The 20582-nt window shown below is 34.5% G+C and overlaps 2 protein-coding genes and 2 non-coding genes across 4 annotated transcripts; 1 reads left to right on the forward strand and 3 right to left on the reverse strand.

Moving 5' to 3' along the window:
* Positions 1–1622: 1622 nt before the first annotated feature.
* Positions 1623–1709, reverse strand: LOC142626546 (small nucleolar RNA snoR118). Its single transcript, XR_012842542.1, has one exon. It is a non-coding gene; the product is annotated as a small nucleolar RNA snoR118 (small nucleolar RNA).
* Positions 1710–1815: 106 nt separating this feature from the next.
* LOC142626528 (small nucleolar RNA R66) lies at positions 1816–1889 on the reverse strand. Its single transcript, XR_012842524.1, has one exon. It is a non-coding gene; the product is annotated as a small nucleolar RNA R66 (small nucleolar RNA).
* A 6571-nt stretch (positions 1890–8460) lies between these two features.
* Positions 8461–9331, forward strand: LOC142624638 (calcium-binding protein CP1). The gene has a single exon (XM_075798294.1). It carries the CDS (start codon positions 8574–8576, stop codon positions 9072–9074), a length of 501 nt encoding a protein of 166 aa, XP_075654409.1. The 5' UTR covers positions 8461–8573; the 3' UTR covers positions 9075–9331.
* Positions 9332–9886: 555 nt separating this feature from the next.
* LOC142624637 (DNA replication complex GINS protein SLD5) lies at positions 9887–14631 on the reverse strand. The gene is made up of 6 exons (XM_075798293.1): positions 14309–14631; positions 12730–12852; positions 12352–12434; positions 12150–12259; positions 10448–10523; positions 9887–10357 (listed from the first exon to the last, which is right to left on the reverse strand). The coding sequence occupies exons 1-6, from the start codon at positions 14483–14485 to the stop codon at positions 10261–10263; spliced, it is 666 nt and encodes a 221-aa protein (XP_075654408.1). The 5' UTR covers positions 14486–14631; the 3' UTR covers positions 9887–10260.
* Between the last annotated feature and the right edge of the window lie 5951 nt (positions 14632–20582).

Raw genomic sequence — 20582 nt, forward strand, 5'->3', positions numbered from 1 at the left:
GACGGTATGTATATATGAAACTTTCGTTACTATAGAATTTATTAAATAGAACAACTTTCTGGTGGCATTTTTATTTATCTAAACAAGGTATATAATTATCCATGAAATATTCATCGCTATAAGATTTATCAAATAGTATTTTTCTTGCGGCATACAATTAATCAAGTTATTGAAGGGCCTCTATGCTGTAGAAGATCACGAAATGATGCCAAGGATGGAGACTATTTGGTATGAGTTTCCACCATCTTCTATCTTGGAGAAACTACCCCGCTTAAATGAAGTAACTCGAGAAGCTGTGGCTTGAGGTACATACTGATTGTAGACCCAAAATTCTTTACACCTACAATCTAAAAAACATTGTGAATAGACAACAGCTAAGAATTTTGTATCATAGGATGTTCTTATTTATGAGGAGGATCCTCCCTTACCAACAAAAAGGACAAAGGCAACAAGCTAATTTGCCATAAAAAACGGTTGTGCCAACTGGTAATTATCAAATACATTGTTAATTTCTGCGACTAGTTTAAGATTATTAACTTTCTCAATCACTTTACTTTTCATAAACTAAAATAAATTTGGTCACAAATCAGCAATGTTGCTCTTTAATATCTACTTCTGGATGCTGATACTTTTAGCATTTTCGCAAAAGATGTCCATTAACCCTCCCTGGCTCCCCATATCAAAATTTAGCGTGCCCTAACCTAAAACTAATTATTGTATTTTAATGCTACTTAACTAAATATTGACTGGTTTTAGGGTGATTTTTCTCCAAATACCTCTTCCCATAATCGATGTCTCACAAGAATGCTGTCAATATACCATTCCTTATCAAATAAAATAACGGCGTGTAATAACTTGCATCAGGAGGTTTTTAAGTGTTTGGACCCATTTTAATATTTAGGACGGGAAAAAAATCAAAAATCAAAATATTCCCACTTAATTTAGAACACATTAATCCTAATATTTTTTATGTTTGGTTAATGTATTCTAAATTATTGATGCAAATGAAATAGCAAATTATGGATTTCTACTTCAAAAAGATTATGCAGCTGCACAACACCCCTGATTGGCATGCTACTCCACACAAGCTTCCATTACAACAATTTTATCATTTCATTTATTCAATTTCAACAAATTGAACTAATCCTATTTTCATGAAGGACTAAGAAAACAAAACTTATAGGCTATAGCCTTTAGTCCAAATGGTAAATGAAAATAGCCATTTTTAACTGAGCCCAGCACATCTTATTCTGTTTTAGCAAAGCCATCTTAAATGTAGATTTCTAGAGTCAACAATTAAGGGCCCGGTTATTACAGTTGCTAGAATAGCAGTTTTCAATGTTACTAGAACAAGGGAATTTCCAACTTCTTTCAGATTCCAAAAATATGTTTATACACCTAATCGCCATTGACATGCAAGCTTCCGAACCCAACCCAAACTTTTTAAATCACATTGCTTTATATCTAGCAATTTTTAAGTTTGTTTGAATCAGGAGCTTCAGGACTACCTCATTGACACTTCAAAAGTTCGAATTAAGATTTTAAGTATATACAAAAAACACCATTAAAGAGCAATCACTGACCAGAACTTGGATCTACAAAATATGCTTAAACAAAGGAAAAGATCAGATATAGCTTTCTAGGCTGCATTGTCCATCAAAAACAGTTGATATCAACTGCTCAGAGCCCAGTGCATATTCATCATCTCTAAACATAACATAAAATTATCCTTTCAAAACCAAAACCCACCTCAAAAACTTAAAAAACAACAAAAAAAACAACTTTAAAAGAATAAATAGTCATTCACACGAAGGCATCCTCAGAGAGATTGCTTATAGTTGTCATCAAATTAGACAATCAGGTCTCAAAGATATCATGCCATCATTGGAGCCCACCCCATATCCTAAATTTTCAATACATCCAATTGTAAGCCCAAAAAAACTTATAGCTACAAATAAATCATATTGAAATACATAATTCGTAAAGAAAGAAAAAGGCTATGGACTTGTAAAAATATTAGAAATTTGGCAAGGCGTTATTCACTGCACCTGGTAAAATTACTAAGGCGAAGTGACTCAACTTCCTTGCACAAAAACTATGCCTCCTATTCCACAATAAGATTTATTGGAAAGACCCTTTAATCCATATTGATTTTTAGATCAAAGGAAGCTTATAAGAGGTACTTTTTAGAATCAGAATAAACAAAATTTAAACACAGGTAAACAAATAGAGAGAGACCCACCAGCCAAAAAACTTTAATTCAAAATAAAATTGAGATTTGAGAGAGAGATACGAAGCTTTGCTATGACCAAAGGGTTTGGTGTGGTTTCGTTTATATATATACTGGGAATATTAGAATTAGGGTTTTCAGTAATGGGTTTGGTGAATTGTTAAAAAGCCCTTCATTTTATGTAAAATTACGAAACTACGGCAAAAAGCCCAATAAGGTTTCTGGGCTTAGAAAAATGAATATTTAGCTCAATTGGTTTGGGCTCAAAGACTCGCGAGTGACCCAATTTGGCGAGCTTCACAATGTCGACTAATTGATCATAAAACGACAAACCGTTTTCGTATTTAAAGTCACCGACAGACGGTTTGGCTATCATTCTCAAAATAGTAAGTAAATGAAATGCTTTACTGTGTCTGTGTGATGAAGGTGCATGCATCTATCTTTATCAGTACTATTTTCTAGTTCTTAATTTCAAAGAACAATCCTGTTAATGGTTATGATTCCAAGAATATTACATATAAATTATTAATTGCAATGAATTTTTTTTATTTTATAGAAAAGGGAAAGTACAAAAACATCTTATTATTGTTTGGGTTTTTTAGAATACGTTTCTAAAAGTCTACGGTGTAAGAAATTATATTCAAAAAATAAAAATATAAGGTATAATGTGTCACAATGATAAAGTCATAAAATTATGGAGGGGTGGGGGGTTCATAATTTCCTCAAAATATATATATATATATACACACACATATATATTAGTTGATGATCAATTGGAGAGCTTGCTCACAACTTTGTGCACAAACTTTTATTAATTTTGTGTATATTTGGAATTTAAAAATGCATTAATCTTAATTTATGGTCTCAAGGAACTTCGTTGTCAAAATCCTTTTAAAAATATTTTCTAGAGTGCTTTCGAAAATAACTTGTGCATAACTTGGTTTTAACTCTAACGATCGAGAATAGGATGCCCTTGTTCAGCATTTGTAACTTGGTTACATGATTGAGAATAGGATGCCTTTGGCATCTGTAATTGCATTCCATTGGAGCATAGTGGCGAATTTGATACTGCTCAAAATAGGGTCGTTTTGCTCTTGTGTCAGTGTCTCTACCTAGTTCTGTTGTGAAAATTTATTTTGTCTAGTCAATTGAATAAGAGAAACAAATTACTATATGATTGGCTTGAATCCTGCACCACATGTTGTTACGTCTCATAGAAATTCTTTTTTTTTTTTTAATTGTACATAAATCAAACACATTAGATAAGAAGTAAATGTGCATTTGGATATAGTTTTAATTGAACACTTATTTGTTTATTTGCTGAAAATTGGTTAAAATATATTTATTCTAAAAAAAAAATTATACATACATAAATAGGTTTAAAACTTTAAAAAAAAATACTTAAATGCAAACTACGCTCCTAAAATTTGGGGTGATTGAATTTTACCCTCTAAAATTTCAGAATTTAAATTTTATCCATTGAAATGATATTATATTTGCGTCAACACCACTCATCCATATTTTTTTTGTTAAGTGTCATATAAATTAATGTGAGTTTAGTTCAATCAATAAAATAATGTTACAAGTGTATTCACTTATCTCATCCTCTTCCACTATATATATATATATGTGTGTGTGTGTGTGTATTTTTTTCTCAAAAAAATAAAATAATGTCACAGGGTTGTTATTATGCTTTATGCCACATCATTTTTAAATATTTAAATTTTTTTAGGCTACAAAAATGACCTGACATCGATCATTTTATTAGACAATGCCTCTGGCCCAAAAAATTTATTAAAAAAAAAAAACTTATTATATATTTTATTTTTATAGTTGGGCTCCCTTCTAAAATTTTAGGCTTCTTTACTCCATAATTAGTCTAACTAGCCTAACCCAACTATAAACTATCAAACCAAAATATTTAACAAAAATAATAAAAACATTCGCAATGGTGATTGTATTTTAGCAAAAAACTATTTTACCACCAAAGAACCAAAAAATCATGTGTTATTGGAGAGATTAAAACTAAATTTTTTGCAACTATAATAAATTTGTATAAATACTAGTTGACGGTAGCAAGTTGTTAAAAATGAAATACTATATTTTATTTAGATTGTCTCTCTTCTTTTAACTAAAAAAATTCAAATCCTCTAACGTCCTTCATTATTTTAATGAGTTCTTTATATATTATTTCCAATGACGTTATAAAAAAAAAATAGAACATTTGATATTGAATTTATTGTAAAGTGGAGTGGTAAAATAGATAAATTAACTTTTTGAAGTGCTAAAAACTAAATTTTTTAGCATAATGCTCTAACTTCAAAAAAAAAAATCATAGCCAGCCTAGTATTTAAAAAAAAAAAACACATTATTTTGTTTTTGTTTTTGTTTTTGTCTTTGTTGGTAAATAATTACATCTTAAGAAACAACGATTTTATATATTTATAATTTGTTAATACTATATGAATGCCTATTTGGAGTTTATTTTTTTTCCTTATACTCTGCCCCATCTAGCTTGAAATCCTAAATACATTCCTGTTGTTAGATTAACTAAATACATCTAACAAGTTTATGTGATACTTAACGAAAAATATGAATAAAAGAGTTATTAATGCAAATATGATATAATTTTACAGGATAAAATTTAAATTCTCAAATTTTATGGTTTATAATTCAAACAACTCATTCTTGAGAGGTGTAGTTTACCCTTTAACCAAATAAATAATTATTGTGAAAAAGTTGACAGCTGACAGTGTGATTAAGATAGGAGCTTGCATGAGTCAATATTACGAAGAATTTTCTTTTTAATAGACAATATTTACAATGATTCAGTGAAGAATATTCATAAGAGGCGGCCCACATCAAGTTGTCCCATTAACTAAATATTGAACGAAAATTCCATGCTTTGTGTGAAGCTCAAGCATGTTCCTTATTGGCCATAAGTAATAAATTATTTTCAATACTTCAATATTAGAAAAGAAAATTATTAAAATGTTTGAAAATGATGCGAAATTACCCCCCCCCCCCCAAAAAAAAAAAGGAAAATGATGCGAAATGAGAATGGAATTTCTGGTCCATGAGCCTTCATAGAAAATTTTTTATACTGATTGTAAGGTGTACGCTGTACCTTTAATTGAACTCAAGGACCATATAATTCTTCTTCTTCTTCTTTTTAAAATTTTTTTTTTAAAGATTTTACAACGGAAATGAGGATTTAAATCCCAAATCTTTGGAAAAATCAGAAAATGTCAATTAATTGAATTACAAGACTCTTGGCTATATAATTCTTCTTTAAACAATATAACACAATTATATTTTTTATTAACCAATATAATAAATTAATATATGTCACTTATTGACCAATATATGTATATTTTTGTATAATGACAGATTTTCAAAAAGGTATGGTTTGATTAAGAATCTAAATTATAGTAATGAAGGAATTAAATCTAAGTTTAAGGTATAATTACAATTTACAAGCTTCAAGAACATATGATTGATTAGGATTCAACTAATAGTACACAATAATGATATCTATTTAAATGGCCCATATTTTTTTATGTTTAAGTAATTATAATAACTAGTTTATAACCTCATGCATATGCATGAATATACTTAAAGATATACAACAAGATGCATAATACAATTTATATATATATATATATATAATTTAAATACTATTGATAGTCATTTTTATATTTTGTTAACTCTTTAAAAAAATTATAAAGATATTATTAGGTATAAAATGTAAATTTTGCATGTTTTTTTTTTAAATTATTGGGAAGCACCTTTTTTTTTTTACTATTCATTTATTTTAGATTATTTGGTTTTTGTACTTAATAACTCATTTTGATGAATATTTATGATGCGGTCTCACATTTGATTCTAAAATTAAGAAATAAAACTCTTTAAGAATAAATAATTTAGGACACATGGTGCGAAATTAGAACTCTAATTTGGAATTCTAATTTGAATTTCTCTCAACTTAACCTATTATATATATATGAAGAGATGGGATAGAAAGGAATATAAATTTTGAATGTCTCTACTAAAAACGTTTTCTAAAAGCTAGTTGAGCTACAAATAACTTAATGTAATGACCCATATATTTTTTTTATGATGACCCATATCAATTGTTCAAGCTTCAAATCCCACATCCTCCTCTTTTTTTTTTTTCTCTTTCTTTTTCCCTCTCCGGAGAATCATCATCATCATCTCCTAATGCTACACCCAGGGGCAGCGCCACCTTAAGGCCAAGGTGGTCTCAGGACCATCCTGAAAAAAAAAATAATTATATATAATAATTTAAAAATTTTTATTTGTCTACCCTTAAAAAAAGGATTGGGAACACCTCTAGTTTTTTTTATGCCAATAAAATTAAATTTTGCTTCACAATTTGTTCTACATTCAGTGGATGTAACTTGTAGCATTGATAATGAGACTATCATACAACGATTTCAAAATATAAAAACTTGTAGAAGATAATTGTAAATTTTATGTATTTGTGTGTTTTTTTATTGTTGTTGTTGTCAATATATAAATTTTTCTTTCTATTAGATTGAATAATTTATGCTTCTTAAGGAACACTCTAAGAAAAATTTCTAGAGCCGTCCTAGCTACACCTTAAAAGTATTTGTGCTTAAGTATTATTGTCCTACATTTCTATTCTTTCTCATCCTAATTTTGTTTCTTAGTAGGGTAATTATAATTTTTTTTTTTTTGCTAAATGGGTAATTATAGATTTATATTGTACTAGTAATATGAATTTTATATTATAAACTAAATAAATATGTGCAATGTTCTGCACATTTGCAATAAAAAAAAATTGTAAAGGACAAGAATTTCCTACCTTTTAGTAATTAACTAATTATTATTATATGTGATATGCCAACTGTCACAAGAATATTGTCAGACTCATTGCTGACTCTCGCTCAATTACAAATTATATAAAAAGCATCTCTATAGGAATAGGAATATGCAACACCATCACAATAAGAAGAAAATTAGAAAACAAACCTACCATTCCACCACCACCACACAGCATTGACACTTGTGTTCTGTAACCTGACAGTCTGCACACCACAAACGCGAAAAATATCTTCAGCACAAGCAAACGAAGACCGACCGCCCGCCTTATTTTATTTGTCCAAGGCATGCTAATGGGTATTTTAGTATTAATTAACGATCTATTTTTAAAAAGTTTTAACATAATTTGTATAAAAAATAAAAAATTTATCAAAATATTAATTTTTTTTTTCTATAAAACTTTCTTTAAATGAATTATTAACGAATAACATTTTTCATAAAAAATTAATATTTATAATATAGACTCCTTGCAACTTCATTGGGATTATCCTTATTGGCACAATAAGAGTTAAGATAAGCTATTGCAAAAGGGTATTGGGGTTTTAAGGTTAAAATCAAGTTTAAAAAAAAAAAATGAAAATTACAAATTTTGGGTTTTAGCCTAATCAAATAAACCCAATAGCACATATACTATGAAGGTATCCATTAAAAAAAATTATGTTATATCAAATGATGCCATAACATTCAAATTAAAACTCAATAAATGGTTTCTCAAAAAAAAAAAAAAAATTCAATAAATGAAATATGTGTGTAAAAATAACTATCTTTTAATACATGTCTTTCATTTGTTAATGAAATAATTTTTTTTAGGAACATTGTTGAATTTTAATGCCATGACATAGTATCATTTGATATTAAATACCTTTTAATATTACTGACATAATATCGTTTGATACCAAAAAAACTTGGAGGCATTTTTTTTTTTTTTTTGAGAAACTACTTGAAGGCCGTTTAATATGGTAATTTAAGCAACATTTTTTATTTTTAAAATAATATTACATTAAAAATACTATTTTATTTACACGTATTTTTATATTTCTATAAACAGCGTTACCAAACATCACATGGCCTATTGTTGTTGGCATGGTACAGTTGTTGAAGCCATTTGAACCACTCAACGAATACTCCAAGTCCTGCCACCAAGTCGCCGTGGTAACCACCAGCCTTATTAAAGACCCACAAGTAATAAGTCGTCACCACCTACGTATCACGTATGAACCAATGTAAAGAATCTAAAAGCGGTGGACTTTCATAGCATAGAAAAGTTGAAACCCCATTTCTTAGAACTTGTCCCACAATCCTACCACGTGGGCCCATAAATCTTGGAGCCCAACTATATATATACACATGCATATAACACAACTCTTAATAGCCCTTCATTTCTAAACCTCTATATTATTTTCATAGCAATAAACCACCAGTTACGTTTCTAGCTTCTCTTTCACAAAAACAAACAACCAAACAAACAGTGATAGTAATGTGTCCTTCTGGTACAACTTTACGAGCTGAAACCACAACCGTGGGTTCAGATTTGAGGCCAGCGTTTAACGTGCTTGATGTTGACCACGACGGCAAGATTAGCCGCGACGATCTCCGCAAGTTTTATTCTGGCTTTTCAAGCGGTGGTGCTGACGAAGAGGCTATAAAGACGATGATGTCTGTGGCGGATTTGAACAAAGATGGGTTCGTTGAGTACGAGGAGTTTGAACGTGTTTTGGGGTCTCAGAAAAGGTCTTCTTCGAGAAATGGTGGGGTTATGGAAGACGTGTTTAGGATTATGGACAAGGATGGAGATGGGAAATTGAGCCACGAAGACTTGAAGAGTTACATGGAATGGGCTGGATTCTCTGCTAACGATGAAGATATTAGAGCTATGATTAGATTGGGCGGTGGTGATCTACAAGATGGTGTGTCCTATGATGGTTTGCTCAAGATTTTGGCTATTGATTTTGTCGGCGAGTCTTCTCGGTCGTGTTAAATTTTTGACTTTTTTTTTTTTTTTTTTGGGGGGGTTCATTTCCATTATATTAGTGAGTGGATCAACAGGCTACTTTTCAAACCCTTTTTTTTGGCAAGAGTGACAATTGAGAAGGTAGGTTTTACTAGAATGTCATAAACCATGCCAGGTTAGGCCAGGTCGATTTGGGCTTGGCAGTCCGGTGTGTGCGCCTTAATAATTTGCCATCTATTCGGTATCTTTTTTCTTTTTGTAAAGAATATTGGTTTCCTTTTCTATTTCTTTTATTTTCCAGATTCTTCGTAGATTGTTGTGCGGGTTATAGAGTTGTACTTTTTTTTAGTTTACGATTAGTTTTGAAGGTGTGAAATGGGTTTTAAAATAACGTTCATAAAAAAGCTAGGAGGAATTACATCTGCAAAATGACATTTTGAGTTTTAAAAACGTTATTTTAGTTAGACTTTCAAATCGTCTAACCAAACGGACGGTAAATCGAATTAAAGATGGCAATAAGATAGGAATAAATCACGGGTGCTTTGTGGGGTGGGCTTAAAATATTATGTCATCCCAGCAATTGATTGATTTTTGTCATCGATAAGATTGAGATAAACGAGAAAGATAAGAGGACACTTACGACTCTTGAGAATGTCAAGAGATAGAAGTGTTATTACAGCTAGTTGTTAGTTGTTACTATCAAAATTTCAGATACTCCTCCCTCATATACACCGTAGAATTTATTGGGCAATCTTGTAAAATCCAAACCGAGTTGTACAACCATACAACAACAGCAAATAATTGACAATCTGTACGTGTCTGGCAATAGTAATTAACAATTTCTTTAGGAAATCAACATAGAAGATGAATGGTTTGATTAATGAATTTATTTAAAGTGTGGCCATAGAATACATACAGAGAGGATGGCAAGCCAAGCACACATTAAACTTGCCAGAGTTTTTGTAATTTTGTTTTGGAGTGCTTAACCACGAAAATCCAGAATTAGGCCTCAACATTCTCCAGCTTTCGGAACTAAGTTAACCTCATAATGAATGTCATAAAGCTAAATGATGTTTGCCCACACCATCAAACAGCCATGACATTCATATGGTTGAATAATGAACAAGTTCAAATTACAATTACATGAATGTTACTTTTCTTCCTTAGCAGCTTATTATTCTGAACTTAAAACAAACAAGTGAGTAGCTGATTCTCAGACCAAATCAATATCCCCTTCTTGTACACGCTCCCTGATTGACTTGTAATGTATTATACATAGTTCATCAGGCTTCATCTCCAGGAGTTCATCACTGCCAAAAGGGGAGAACTAGTTTGGTTAGCAAACAGATGAAACATTTCTAGCAGCACAAACTAGTAAAATGTAAGAAATAATAGATTGCCTGCCATCAAGCTGAAAAGGTCCCAGAAATCTTCTGCTTTTACAGACGACGAATGAGTCCAATTGCGGCTCTGGGACTGAAAATGGCAGAGGTATAACATAATCGTCAATATTCAAGGTGCATATTCTTGGTGCCTGTCTCTCAAGAATTTAGAACACAAGCAAGCCAAATCTAGATGCAAGTCAACCTGAGTCAAATGCTCAAAAACTTGGCTCAAGCATATTACAAAGCGTAAGTAGTGTCTCCAGATTTATTTATTTTTAATCATAAATTATCTCATCAGTACAACCTGAAATTTAGATGTGGATCACTTCTAATCATATACATAGTTTCCAAGAGTCATGACAAATTTTGTCAATTCTTGTAGAAAAATATAAAGTAATGATTGAAACAAAAAAGTGAATTGGAAAATTGCCATCACACCAAGTGGCAAGGGAAACAATAAACTTTAGCCAAGAGAGAAAGGCGATGCATGGGGTCATCTTTGCATAGGAATATGGCAATAGCTAAATTTCCATGACTGTAACTAATGACAATAATAAAAAGCTTATAGCACAAACCAAAGACGACAGTGCAGATTAACAGTACAAATAGCTAACACCCAGCACACATGAGATAACATGCAGCAAGTAAACATCAAGTACAAAATGAGACATGGAACTTTTGGAGATGGGGTGAGGAGGATGTGTGCATTCCTGGTCATCCCTAATACTAGCAATGCCTTACAATGGATAAGGCTATACAAAGGACATAGAGACTAGTGGTGGTTGATCTGGCCCATCACAGTATCACACAGAGCAGGGAGAAGATACTAGTAGCTTTATAAGTAAGCATTTCAACCACTATATCCAAAATCAGCATCTTTAGTCGTTGACTAAAACCATGAGAATCCTGCAGGGCACCCAATGAAAAGGAGCAAAATTCTCAGTCCTTCCTGTCACCAAAAATTCTCACACCAACCAGGTAAAAGAAAAAAGCAGAAAGAGTGGCCAATGTCATTAAAAGTGGGGAGGAAAAAAAAAAAAACTGTAAGAAATATGAGTTTGTTGGGCATAGTTATTACAACCATGGAGAGATAGTGGCAAGAGTATAAGCTAAACTTTACTTCCTGACTTGTCAGGAAATGATTTAGTAAAATTGATGAATGCGTTGAGCAGCCAAAACCAGTGAAACCCAAATAATGTTCAGATTGTCATGCCCTTTTGAAAAACTTAAAGTTAAGGCTCAGTACAAGTGTACAACAACCTTTTGCCGCTTATAATGTTAGCAAACATCAATGAAGTGCATAAAAAAATATAATTGTTCTACATTGCAATATATATCTTCTCATAAACAATCAATAATTCAGACCACAAAGAAGATTCAATCAACAGTTTGAGCATCCAAGATAATAATTTACAAGATGCCCAATTTAGAAGTTCATAATATAGGCATACAAAATTGATTCTAAACTACAAAAGCTGGTGTATAAGTTATTCCAAGCATATTTAACAGTATCACAGACGGTCAAGAAAATTTCAGGTCAATGTTCTGATTTCATACTACAGCAACACTTAAAGTCATCAGAATAAGGGCAATATCTAAAGCATCCAGAGATTTCCATGGGCACACATGAAAGTTGAGGAGGCGGGAGAAGAGGGGGAGGGGGACATTGAAAGGAAAATAAAAGAAAACCAAGTGACTTATAAGGATGATTGCATACTCATGTCGCTCTCTTCACTTATTATAGACTGCTTTACTATGTCCTGATAATTATCAGGCAATTTTGACAATACACTCTCTTCAAGATGTCTCTCCATATCATCAGCACACCTGCAACCAAAATGTCAACTTCAACAACAGTGGGAAGAAAAACTTCAATCTTCCACGATAGAAATGAGAACATAAAAACATAACGCCTTTACCTTCTGGCAAACCCTTTCTCTTGTTCAGAAAGCCGGCTCTGAACTTCAGGGTTCTTTGAGATATGGAACATGTATTTTTCAATCTGCAATAGAAACTTACTTATGAGATACACAATGTAATACAATTCTGACACCAGGATACCCGAGGCATGATAATTTAATTCGATACACACTAATCTCTTTTTTCGTTGGGGGGCATATCAACAGCTTTTATAATGGCTTATCTTTTCCTTACCAAGTAGTATGGGTCTCTAATCTATTACTGCTACTCTTTATACATTAATCCTTTCAACTGATACAAAAATAAAGATCAACTTAATTCCACTGAACATCACAGATACACTAACAAAGGTTTTATCCAAAGAGCCAGATAGAGACCTTTTGGAGGCGAATCCGAAGATACGATCTAAATAAATACTGAGTCCTATCCAAGTCCATCTGGTAGAGTGATACTGTGAGTGGATCAATGCCACTACCCGCAAATTCCTCAATGTTTTCTTCCTGTAAACATGCATCAAACCTTTAGTGTAAACATGAAGATGTACACAAGTGACATAGCACTGGGTCAACCTAGAATAAACATTTTAAATTATTCAAAATGACAGCCCAGACACCATGAAATATCGCCACAATGACACTAGAATATAGGTCCACAAGGATCCCATTCTCCATTCAGAGATATTAGTGAGGGATCTTTTTTTTTTTTTTTTGATAAACTAGTGAGGGATCTATTTTTTGTGGATTATGAGTCACAATACAAGGACATTTCTAGTGGTTCTATATCAACTCCACCACTTGTAAATTCCTCAATAGTTTCTTCCTGTAAACATGCACCAAAATTCTGGCATCAACAAGAAGATGTACACAAATGACGTAGCACCAGGTCCACCTAGTACAAACATTTTGAAATAATTGAAATGATAACCACAAAACACCCTCATAATGCAGATTTACTTTTTTTTGTGGTATATGACTCACAATAACAAAAACAATTCCAATTCCAATTCCAATTATTTGATGTCCAACTTTTCATGAATCTCATATGTAAGTAGGGTAAAATACAAACTTTAAAAAGTTCTTTTTTTAAAGTTCTTTTGTTTTTGTTATTGGTGTCCAACTCCAACTCCAATTCCAATTATTTGTTTTTCATCCCTAAACTTTAAAAAGTTTTTTTTTTTTCATCCTTAAACTTTGTAAAGAGTTTTTTCAATAGTTTAGAGACAAAAAACAAATTTTTGGTAGAATTTAAGGACATAAAGTAAAACATTTTCAATAGTTTAAAGACAAAAAAACGAATTTTTTTAAAACTCAAGATGAAAAACAAATTTTTAGTAAAGTTTAGAGGCCAAAATAATATATTTCTCTATGTAAGGTATTGGAAGAAGCCTCTAAAACATCCATCCATATGCACAAACATCATCTTTACATAAAAATGCCTAGAGTTTATAACTCATTTCAAATTAGGTCCCAAAATTTTAAGATTGTCAATTAAAGTTCCAAATCTAAGCATGCAATCCTATCAATTTTAAGCCTTTGTTCATCTCTATTATTAATTTATTTTCGTAGTCCCCTACGTGAAACATAAATTTTTATCAACAATTTTCCATTTTTTTTGCTCCACTATTGCCTAGAATAACGGAAATAACTTATGAAACGATTTCATAAGTTTGGGATTTTAATTGACAGAATTAAAGACCTGTGACTATAACTTTCCCCCAATTTTTTAAAATTTACATGTCTATGGTAGCGTAGAAGTTAAAGTTGCTCCTCATTAGCTAAACGTAAAACTCTACCCAAAAACAAACTATGACGAGACAGTGATATAAAAATTTAAACTTGATTAGTTTCTGAGAAATTTGTAACACTAAATAATTTTTTAAAAAAATTAATTAATTTTAGTTGAAATAAATTTTCTCGGGAAGCAAACAAGGTGCTTAGGGTTGCGAATAGGAAATACCATTAACTGGATCTGGCCTCTGATTCTTTGAATCAAAGAGGTCTCGAATCGAAGAATCTCCGGTGCGGCTTTCTCGTTACGCCAAGCTCTCTTGAGAAGCTCCACGTCGGTCGTTGAGATCAGCGTCTCGTAATCGTCCATCCCAGCCGTTGATCCCTCTCCTGTCTCCGAAGCCATCTGATCTGATTACTAAAAAAAACCAAAACACAAAAATTACTTTCTTTATTTTTCTTATCCCAAACAATATGAAACGTTCTTGTCTTGTATTTGAATAAGAGGGAAAATTAGTGAAATAGAAATTGGAATTGGCGCCAAAAGCAAAATAAGTGTTTCTGTGTTTTTTTTATTTATGTTTAATAGAAAATGAAGTGAGGTGTTGCAGAGGAGACAAATCACGAGTTTGTGCGTGAATCTAACACCATCGGATGGTATGGGATTGATTAGAAATGAACGGCTGTGATGGGGTCTGATTCACGCACAAACTTGAGATAGGTCCCATCTCTCTTATCAAAACATAATAGAGGGGAGAAAGAAAGAGAGAGAGAGAACGGGGAAGAGCAAAAAGAAAAGGCAGGGAATTGATGGGGTTGGGCGTTGCCTTTTATAGAGGATAGAGGATAGAGGATAGAGGATCGATGTGTAAATGTAAATCCGCAACTGCCGTTACAACTTACAATTCTCATATTGCACATCTGTCTTCGTCGAATTGCCGTATGGGATGAGTGTTTTTTAAGAGTGTTGTAATTAAAATAGTAGTAAATTTCCTTTTTAGAGATTGTGAAGGCGGAACTCCCAGATTTTTTTTCTTTTTTAATTCCTATTAACAGTATTAAAAAATTCCTAAATTATCTGTAATGACAATAAGTTTTACTTACCGACCCTCCAAGATTTTGAGAAAGTAGTTTTTTTTTTTTGAGAAACAAGACCTCAAATTTTTTTTCAAAAAATCAGTCATAATCAACTAGAAGTACATGATGAAGTTATGGAGCAACATCTTCCATCCACACAGTGAAACCACTAACATGTCTTGCATGTTTAGCTAGATTATGAACTAAGGAATTCTCTAACCTCTGAATCTCCCTCAACTATAATAGAAGGTAGATTGAGGTCAATAGCAAAAGAAATTGCTTTAACAGCAGCCATCGCCTCGACATCATCCAAAGAAGAAGGTAGCTTGACCATTTTTGATAGGGAGGATGTCACTGTCCCTAGATGGTCTCGAACAACCTCCCCTAAGTTCGCTTCATTTGTCTCCCTGAACACAGTGTTGTCAAAGTTGACCTTGAGGAACGACGGTGGTGGGGGGATCCAGCCAATCCGAGGCTTAGGCAAAGCATGATCTTGTGTCTTTGGGATTGGTAGAGTTTGAAAAAAAAATCCTGGAGAGTTTGTGAGGCCGAGGGAACAACTTGGGAGATCAAAAAAAGCTTGTTGCTGCCTCGATACTCTTTCATATGTGGCTAAGATCTCCAACAACTTTTGACACTCACTATCTTTTGCCCTGCAAAAAATAAGACTATCATCTACAAAAAGTAGATAGGTTAGTTGTGGTCCACTTCTACATATAGAGACTCCCCTTATATCCCTAAGTAATTTAGCATTTTTTAACGACCCATGAAAACCCTCTATGCACAACAGGAATAAATATGGTGAGAGTAGATCGCCGTGACGAAGGCCTCTAGTGAACGCGTAATTTGTGTGACCACATTACAACTTTCAAAACCACAATGCACCTTCAAGGAGTTCCTGATGAGATAAGGTGTAGGGCCTTCCCCACCACCCTTAAAGGCCAGCACAAGTGTGGTTCAGCAAGATACCTCCAAACACTGTGAGTTCTTTCGAAGAATTGAATGAGTTGTTTGTCAACAATTTTATTGGAGGACAAAGGCACAAACGCTCCTCATCCAGCCTATTAACCATAAAGCAAGGGGACAATGAAAGTTTGCAGTCCTTCATCACTCGCTTCAACAAGGAAGCCTTGACGGTAGATGAGATGGACAATAAATTGTTGTTAGTAGCCTTCTACAATGGAGTTAATGTAGATTTATTCATTCACAAGCTTTATGAACAAGAACCGCAGACCATGGCTGAACTCGTCCATTCAGCCCAAAGCTTCATGAATGCAAAAGACGCGATCATCACCAAAAAGAGGAAGAAGGCAGAACGGATGAAAGCAAAGTTCCAGCATCATCCAGAACAAGGCCCTCGCCCAAAGAGTGCCCGAACAGGAGAGAGGGAGGACAGAGACAACAAGAAGGCAAGTTCATCCTCAGGATGAAATCAGCATTACACACCTTTGAATGTTCCGCTCGACCAAGTACTTATGCAAATCAAGGATAACCCATCCTTGAAGTGACCGGAAAAAATAAAGGGAGATCCTAACAAGTGTAATAGGAACAAGTATTGCCGCTTCCACAGAAATCACGGGCATGATATAAACTAGTGTTTTGACTTGAAGCAGCAGATAAAGAATCTCATCAAGCAAGGAAAATTAAGGAACTTCCTTGGACGAGATCATAAGGATGAGAAGTTGAAGGGAAAGGTAGAAGAGTCGTCACGACCCCTACTTAAAGAAATAAGAATTGTTATAGGAGGAACCTCAGTAGCACAATTGTCCAAGTCAAGGAAGACGTACCTGAAGGTGGTACAAAGCATCCAACTCTCTGGATGACCCCCTAAGGATGAGAGAGGAAGATGAGCAAGCCATTACATTCACAGACGAGGACGCTGAAAGGGTTCACCACCCACACAACGATGCGATCGTCATCACTTTGCTCATCGGTGATTATACAACTAGAAGGGTGTTGGTAGACAACGGGAGTTCAGTGGACATCTTATGTTATTCTGCCTTCCAAAAAATGAGGCTTGGACAATATCAACTTTGTCCAGTAAATTCGCCCTTGGTAGGATTTGGGGGGATGAAAGTGTAACCCGTGGGAACCATTACATTGCCTATGGTGGTAGGAGTATATCCACAACAAATAACCAAGGACGTGAATTTCCTCGTTGTAGACTGTTCGTCTTCATACAACGCTATCATTGGAAGACTAACTTTAAACAGCTGGAAGGCAGTAACATCTACCTACTACCTATCAGTCAAGTTCCCAACGGATTATGGAGTAGGGCAAGTGCAAGGAGATCAGCTAGCCTTTAGAGAATGCTACCTAGCCATGTTGGCTATGGACGAGCATGTTCAGACGATGAATATAGAAGAAAGAAGGGTTACCGCGGGGCCCACTAAAGTTCTAGAAGACATTCCTCTAGACAAGAATAACCCTGAAATTTTTACAAGGGTTGGAGCAAGCATGGACAAGAAGACGAAGCAAGACCTCGTCCAATTCTTAAAAAAGAGCATTGATGTGTTCGAGTGGAGTCATGAGGACATGCCAGGTATTGACCCAAGTGTCATTACCCATCGTCTAAACGTGTATCCTTCCTCCAAGCATGTACGTCAAAAGAAAAAAGTTTTTGCTCCTGAACGAGATAATGCCATTAAAGAAGAAGTCCGAAAATTGACCGCGGAAAAATTTATCTGGGAAGTTTATTACCCAAACTGCTTGGCTAACGTAGTAATGGTTAAGAAGGCTAATGGCAAATGGAGGATGTGCGTGGATTTCATCGATTTGAACAAGGCTTGCCCCAAAGATAGCTACCCATTGCCACGCATTGACCAGCTAGTGGACTCAACTGCGGGTCATAAATTACTAAGTTTCATAAACGCCTTCGCAGGCTACAATCAAATAAGAATGGACGAGGTGGATCAAGAGAAGACATCCTTCATTATCAGTCAAGGTTTATTTTGCTACGAGGTGATGCCCTTCGGTTTGAAGAATGCGGGGGCAACTTATCAAAGGCTGGTTAACCATATGTTTCATCCACATATTGGACAAAATGTGGAAGTTTATGTAGATGATATGTTGGTAAAGAGCTTGGACGAGGAAAAATATTTAGACGACCTTCAAGAGACCTTCAATACACTCAGATGATATAACATGAAGTTGAACCCGAGCAAGTATGCTTTTGAATTTTGTCAGGAAAATTTCTTGGGTTCATGGTTTCACATAGGGGAATTGAAGCAAATCCCGATAAAATTCAAGCGATACTAATTATGGAAGCACCAAGGAACATTAAAGAAGTCCAATCTCTCACTGGGCGAGTTGCCGCTCTTAACAGATTTGTCTCTAAAGCTACTGATAAGTGTTTACCATTTTTCAAGGTTCTGAAGAAGGCATTTGAGTGGACGGATGAGTGTCAAAAGGCCTTCCAAGACCTTATGGCTTACCTCACAACAACCCCTCTGCTGAGCCCGTATATACCAGGTGAAGAATTATATCTGTACTTGGCAGTGTCTTCACACGCAGTGAGCTCAGCATTAATTAGAGAAAAATGAAAGATACAGAAGCTGGTTTATTATATGAGCTGGGCGCTAAGAGGAGCGAAAGGACGATATCCCATGATGGAAAAGCTAGCATTTGCTTTGGCCATAACTTCTAGGAAGTTACAACATTATTTTCAGACTCATGTCATCAATGTCTTGACAGATCATCCACTCAAAAAGGCAATGAACTAGTTGGAAGCCGCAGGACGACTAATCCAATAGGCCATAGAACTTAGTGAGTTTGATGTCAGGTACCAACCAAGAAGCGCTATAAAGGCTCAAGTGCAAAGTTCACTCCCAACCAAGGTGGGTTAGACGAAATCGATGAAGCTCAGAGGTGGGTCGTCAATGTAGATGGTTCATCCACATTATATGCATGAGGAATTGGAGTTGTGTTAAGATCCCCTGAAGGAGACAAGTTGAAATACGCAGCTCATCTACAGTATCAAACAACCAATAATGAAACTGAATATGAAACTTTCCTTAAAGAGTTGGAATTGGCTAAGTCCCTAAGGGTAGAGTCAGTGGTCGTCCACAGAGATTCTCAGTTGATCATAAATCAAGTAAATGGAATGTGTGAAGCTAAGGAAGACCGAATGAAAAAATATCTTAGACAGGTAAAAAGGCTTGTCAGAAAATTTAAGGAAGCCAGTTTTGTTCAAGTCCCAAGGGAAGAAAATATGGAAGCAGATGTTTTGGCTAAGGCAGCTTTAACAGAGGGGGCTACGAACGAGTATGACAAAGTCCAATACATGCCAAGCATAAACCTTCCAAAGGTACAACAAATTGAAGGAGAAGAAAATTGGATGACGTCAATAATAGTTTACCTCAAAGATGGAAGGCTTCCGGAGGACAAGGACAAGGCTAGAAAGTTAAGGATCAAGGCTACTAAGTATATTCTCATAGACGAAGTATTATATAAAAGAGGCTTCTCTCAACCCTACTTAAGGTGCTTGCTCTGGATGAGTCAAATTATGTGTTGAGGGAGGTTCATGAAGGGGCATGTGGAAACCACTCAGGAGCAAGAGCGCTAGTCCATAAAATCATCCGTACAGGTTATAACTAGCCAACTATTCAAGTAGATGCTAAGGCTTATGTTAAGGTGTGTGACCAATGTCAACATTTTAGCAGTGTCCCTAGACAACCATTGGAGTATCTTACCCCGATGATGGCCCCATGGTCCTTTGTGCAATAGGGACTGGATATCTTAGGCCCCTTCCCACTTGGAACCAGTCAAATGAAGTTTTTGGTAGTAGGATCGAATACTTTACTAAATGGGTGGAAGCTGAACCCTTAGCCAAGATCACACAACAGAACGTCAAAAAATTTGTTTGGAAAAGCATCGAATGTAGGTTCAGGGTACCTAGAGTACTAGTGTTTGACAATTGATGGCAGTTTAACAACACACCTTTCAGAGAATTTTGCGAGCAATTTGGAATCAAGAATCATTATTCCTCACCCTCCCACCCACAAGCAAATGGACAAGCAGAAGTTGCAAACCGATCCTTGTTGAAACTCATCAAGACTCGACTTGAGGGGGCAAAGGAGTATGGCCAAACGAGCTACCAGGTGTTCTATGGGCTTACAGGACGACCGTAAAGACCCCCACGAGGGAAACTCCTTTTAAATTGGCCTATGGGAGTGAAGTTGTGATACCTGTAGAAGTGTACATGGCAAACCACAGGGTGATGAAGTATCAGGACAAGGATAATGAAAAGCAACTCTGTCTCAACCTTAATCTGATAGATGAGGTAAGAATGAATGCAGACCAAAGGACAGTAAGGTATAAAATATCATGGCCAGAAAATATGATGCAATGGTGAAACCCAGACGTTTCAACATTGGGGAACACGTCCTAAAAATGGTCTATGTCCTAAAAAGGGTCTCTTTGGCAAC

The sequence above is a fragment of the Castanea sativa genome, chromosome 2 (assembly GCF_040712315.1).
Source record: "Castanea sativa cultivar Marrone di Chiusa Pesio chromosome 2, ASM4071231v1".
Classification (NCBI taxonomy): domain Eukaryota; kingdom Viridiplantae; phylum Streptophyta; class Magnoliopsida; order Fagales; family Fagaceae; genus Castanea; species Castanea sativa.

Excerpts from the sequence above, each read along its gene's own strand:
- LOC142624637 (XM_075798293.1), bottom strand. The coding sequence starts at position 14,485 with ATGGCTTCGGAGACAGGAGAGGGATCAACGGCTGGGATGGACGATTAC. Across the intron at positions 12,435-12,729 it reads TTCGGATTCGCCTCCAAAAG|ATTGAAAAATACATGTTCCA; the intron begins GTCTCTATCTGG and ends TTTCTATTGCAG. Across the intron at positions 10,524-12,149 it reads AAGTGAAGAGAGCGACATGA|TCCCAGAGCCGCAATTGGAC; the intron begins GTATGCAATCAT and ends TGCCATTTTCAG.
- LOC142624638 (XM_075798294.1), top strand. The coding sequence starts at position 8,574 with ATGTGTCCTTCTGGTACAACTTTACGAGCTGAAACCACAACCGTGGGT.